This window comes from Haliaeetus leucocephalus, unplaced genomic scaffold (assembly GCF_000737465.1).
Source record: "Haliaeetus leucocephalus isolate CR32 unplaced genomic scaffold, Haliaeetus_leucocephalus-4.0 Scaffold0, whole genome shotgun sequence".
Taxonomy (NCBI): domain Eukaryota; kingdom Metazoa; phylum Chordata; class Aves; order Accipitriformes; family Accipitridae; genus Haliaeetus; species Haliaeetus leucocephalus.
The window spans coordinates 5,490,254-5,495,478 of record NW_010972436.1 but is presented as its reverse complement, the minus strand read 5'-3'; the positions used below and the strand labels follow the sequence as shown (position 1 = coordinate 5,495,478).

Below are 5,225 nucleotides of genomic sequence, written 5' to 3'. Positions count from 1 at the left end.
TATGTTTAGTCACATAAGAAATCTTTATTCGTGTAATCAAACACATTGATTTCTATAGAAGAACTCACATTAGGACTTCTCATTGGAAACAGACCTGAGGCTAAAAGTTTAGTTTTGATTGCCTAATTATAAACAACTAAATTCATTTAGACGTCTTAGTTACTTAGGAGAATAAATACATAATATGAAGGCTAGCCTGCTATAAAAATATTTTTGTGTGGCTTTATATAAATTGCTTACTGCCTAATGAAAAATGAATAATGAAGTAAACTTCATTTCTCTTTGTTACTGTTCAGTAAAAAAAAATAGTGCTTAATATGTAACACAGAACTGTACACATCATATTAGAAAATTGAGACCTCTGTATTTAGCAACAGGTTATTTCTTAACATTGTCTAAAATACAGTTCTATTACAGGTTCCATATGTGTCTTTAATTTTATCTTACAATTCTATTAACTGTGGCAACTATGTACAAGTTAATTAAGTAGCCATGTTCTTGAATTATTTAGAGATTAATTATTTTGTAATTGTTTTGCAAGTTCTTTGCATATCTAGCTAGTGGTAATGGTTACTGTGAATTGGTGCCATGTTTAAATTTTTGTTCCAACATTGTGCATTATATGATGTGCCAACATGAGAAAATATGTTTGTACTTTTATTTGGCATTAATTGCCTATAAAATAGTGTGTCTCTGTGTGTGTGTCTATATGTTATTAGCTATACTTGCTGCCCAACTAGCACTAAGGGAAATTATTAATTAATGTAAGGCAATGAGTTTCCAAGAGGCTATAAATTTCACAGGTATGAATATAGTTAGTTTTCTCTGAATGTGAAGATTTCCTCTGAAAGTTAGATATATCAGGTGCATAAAAATTAGATTGAGTTTTTCAGTATAATATTTTCATATATGCAGTGGTAATAGATGCATATGCATAGTTCCTTTCAGACAGTGCATCTCCTAATACATGAGTTTTTGATTTGTTGGCTGTTCGTCCTGCAGTATTTTCTATCAATGTAATGAGTAATGTTGCAGTACTGATATTGTATCATTATATGATACTGATTGAATTAATTCGATTACAGCCTTTAAAATCAGTGACACATTGAACTGACTTGAACAATGATCTCTGTTATTCTATATTGTTTCTCATGCCTCGCTGGCAGTGTCTTGCAGTAAGCATAGTACGTCTCCCATGTGCAATATTCTCTTTGTAGTTGTGTTTGTCAGTTTGTGCTGTCTCTCTGAACAGGGCTATTATAAATTATTAGTAACACTTTTATCTATTTTTCCATAGACTGTGTTTTACACAAAAATCAATAAAAAGTCAATGTCACGTATTTGGCTTTTTCTTCTGTGCTTATGTATAATAAATTTTAGCTTGCTTTTCTTTATAATACATGTGTGCTCTGTTCAACATTTTCTCTGAGAGGTAGAACTTGTATGTGAGTTGATAAAAAAATTCTAAAGGGCAATTTGTTTCTTTTGCAATGGCTGGATAACACGTATTTCACACAGACACACTGGAAAGCTATATCCCATATCCTACTGTAAAGTACTCTCCATGTTTTCAGGACACAGGGAGCACCACAGTACTGTCAGCATATATTCAGTCCACTTTTCATTGAACAAACAAAAAGTTTGCCAAAAGTTAGACTGCTAGGTATGAGTAAGTTTGCCAGGTGGAGACACTCTTCCTGTTTGGTTGTGTGTGTAAGAAAGCATTACTGTTTAAATGAGAAAAACACATGAACCACTTTGCGATCCTTCATTGGGAAATACATAACTTTTTTTCCATAGAGGCTTATGCCAACATAAGAGGAAAGAGGAAAAGAATACATGAGATGTGAAGTCCTGCTTGACTAGAGGTCAGCACTATATGAGTCAGTGAAGCTGGCAGGAATCGCATTGCTTTCACATTAAGTTACATAGCCTTCCTGGATTACCAAATGGAATTTAGGTATTTTTAAAATTCAAAATATTTAATATCTATTTGTGCCATGCCTGATGTAACAGTAATGTTTTGGTCCTTGAAGTCTGTCTTTTCTTAGCTTTTTTAAAAATCTCACCCTGTTTCTCTATATCACAGTGCTTGTTTTACTGAGTGTTGATACTATGCTGGCAGCTGGGGCCCCAAACTTCCACCTTTGTCCAGCTGTTCCTTGTACTGTACAAAAGTGTAAGTTCTGTCTACTGTGACTTATTGCATTTCCTTACAATAATAAAAGATCAGCATTAAAGTCCCCCGCAAATCCATACCACGCAATGACTCGAACACTGTATTTTAATAGTATAGGCAGGTAAATCCAGATGTTAGAAGCTCTGTTGTCTTTACAGGTTTAAGGTTGAGTCTACTGCCAGCCACTTCACTGTTCTTTTCTTTTTTCTGTGGATATCAAACACAGGAGGACTGGCAGGACAGTTCCGCACTTTCCTGTTCCTATGCCCCTCCTTCTTTTTACCCTTCCTACTGATCAAAAGAAGAAATGAGAATGAAAAGGAAGACAAGGAGTTAACAGACTGATTCTCAGAAAGACTCTGATTTCTATACTATAAACTGCTCAGTGTCCTATTTGATAAATAGTGCAGATGGCTTTGGAAAAAGTCTACAGGTTCAATACAGCCAAGAAAACAACATCACTTGGCTAGGGCTGAAGACCCCCACTGCAGCACATGAAAGGTGCATCTGTACTGGATAATAGTCCTTCAGGAGCTTGCAACCTCATTTGTAAGACAGCAGATAGAGAGGTAGAGGAAATAATTCACTTAGCAAAGTCAACAGGAGATTAATGGCAGACCTAGATATGGAACCTTGATCTTCTAATGCACAGCTGTGTCCTACACATTTGACTACACAGTCCTGTAGTTTTATGAAATTTAACTTTACCTCAAGAATAGAGTTTGCTGAAATGTCTCTTCACACCAAAAGAGTTTGTCCTCAGTCAAAACAGAAATCCTCTCTACATCAAGTCTACTTTTTAAACATATTTCTTAGCATTTGTAAGACTTCACATTTAATACTTGTGAATTAATACTCTCAGAAGTAAGGTACTGTAGCCTTAATGTCTTGAAAGTTATTTATTACCAGCGGAAGAGGTAGATGTGATAAAAATACAATGTAAGCCTGTCCAGGGGTAGAAAACTGTTAAGTAAATATTTTCACTGTTGATTGCAGGTTTTTGAGGATGGACATTTGCCATTTGCCAACGGCAGCAGAATTGCTGTAGTCAGACTTGCACAGTGTAGCTTTCATCCCAATTTTTAAAAGCTTCTTTTATGAAGAAGGTGCACAGTGAGCAAATGGAGCTTTGCAATATGATCTTTGGAACAGTCAGCCAACAAATGGCATGTGACCTAAGCTTATAATTTACAGACCAAGTTGCCCAATTTAGGTACGTTCTTTATACGTTTGTCATTCAAAACACAAGCAACAGAACTTAAAACCACTTAAGCCACAGTAAAAGTAAATTTTAGCACTTTTTTTTTCATAAGCTTAAAAACTTTGAATACATACAACTTCAGTGAGTATCTTGGCACCAAGTAAAAAATTATATAATCCAGTTTGTTCAGCGCTAACTGCTTCCAGACCTATAAGCATTGTCGTTACAATTCATCTCAAATGCTTAATAAAAAATCTTGTTCCATCCAGTGCAGGCCCAGATACAAGACCGCTGCTGAGAATACGTTCACAGAAACAAATGTTTAAGTAGAACATGGAAGGGCTAGTAAAACGGTTAGAGGAATGGAGGAGGGTGTGTACGTGGATGGATGAAAAGTGTCAAACACCAGCTCCAAGACTGGCAGCTGCACTGTCACATTAGGTGAATGCACTATAATGTTCTACAGGTCCTGCCATTGTATGACCTGTATTCCTATGAATGCAACTTGGGAGGTTAAGGATGTCAAAGTGGTCATTGTATTTTCCAAGTTAGAGTCCTGTTCTATGCTAGGCTGTATTTTTGCTATCATTTTGGAGTTGTATACAGGATGAACTTCTACAAAATGCAGAGTGTGGCTGGGTACATGTCATATTGTGTATTTCCCCTTTGATGGAAGACAAACTGTATAGCATGTGTGAGTACTAAACATGATATGCATCTTACTTATTTCTGAAGAAGGCAGATATTAAATGGGAGGGGTATAGCATACAAGCTGGGAAGAGTGAAAATAAGAACCGTATTGGTTATAGATGGAACAATGAAGGTTTCTTTCTTGTTTGTTATCAATCGCTTCTTTTCCTATAAAAGCTGTCTGGAGATTCAGACAGCTATCCTAGCATTTAATAAATTTATTCATGTATTAAAATGGTTTTTTGGAACCACAGGAGTTAAAAATTACTTGTTAATGAGAACTGAGGTTGATACCAACTCCACCTGCAGCCAAACTTGGGATATGTGTGTCTCCAAAGTTGCATATCTGCCACTTGTCCAAAGTATACCCAAATCCAGCGAAGGGCAGCTGGAGCGAGCAGCCCAGCAGAGTGCCTGTGACCACACCATGAGGTGTCACCTTTTGCTGCGGCCACTTCCCAGCTCTCTTCCTCCAGGCATGTCCACCCATCACAGTAAACGCAGCGGAGGGCCTGGTGTTCCCGGACAGTTTGGCGTTGGCGGGCTCAGCCACGCTCCCATCCTGGAGACACCGTTTCAGAATACAGCCGCGCAGACGTTAGGTACGCATGCGTCCCCTTAGGAGCATCCCATGTTCGCAGCTGGGAGATGCCGTAGCAAACCTAGGGGTGAAAACTATGAGCAAGTAGAAAATATCCAAATCCCCTTAGGCTTCTGTCCCCACCTTCCAGGCATGAGTCATCTGTTTTGTTTTGGTCTATGCAGAGAAGGCACTTTTCCCCTTCCTCCCCGCAGCCAGGCTACCCCAGGCAGGGCTGTCCCACCTACACACGTGTTTGTCATGGTGGTCTCTCAGGGTGGAACTTTTCATCATCAGAAGTTACGGACTGACCGGCCTCTTCCCCTCCAGCTCCCCGGCAAGTGGGAAAAGCCCACTCTCTGCCCTGCGCAGGGGCGGGGAAATGCCTTCTGTCACAGGGCACGAAGTGGCATTCCTGGCAGGGCGGAGGAGGGTGTCAAACATGGGTGCCGCGGAGGCAGAAGCGTAGGGGCGTAGCACCGGAATGAGGCAGAGGGGCAGGACTGGGGCCCGCAGGCCCCGGGGGGGACAGGGGGCGCACGGCGGCCCGCCGGCGGTCCCCACCGGCCGGCGGG

General features: G+C 39.7%; 1 protein-coding gene across 1 annotated transcript in view; it reads left to right on the top strand.

Annotated features, from left to right (window-relative positions):
• The first annotated feature begins 4,392 nt into the window (after positions 1-4,392).
• The window catches only part of CFAP69 (cilia and flagella associated protein 69), a 30,733-nt gene continuing 29,900 nt past the window's right edge, over positions 4,393-5,225 (top strand). Inside the window, exon 1 of the mRNA XM_010562606.1 lies at positions 4,393-4,672. Within this exon, the coding sequence (XP_010560908.1) occupies positions 4,393-4,672 (280 nt within the window). The remainder of the gene's footprint in view (positions 4,673-5,225) is intronic.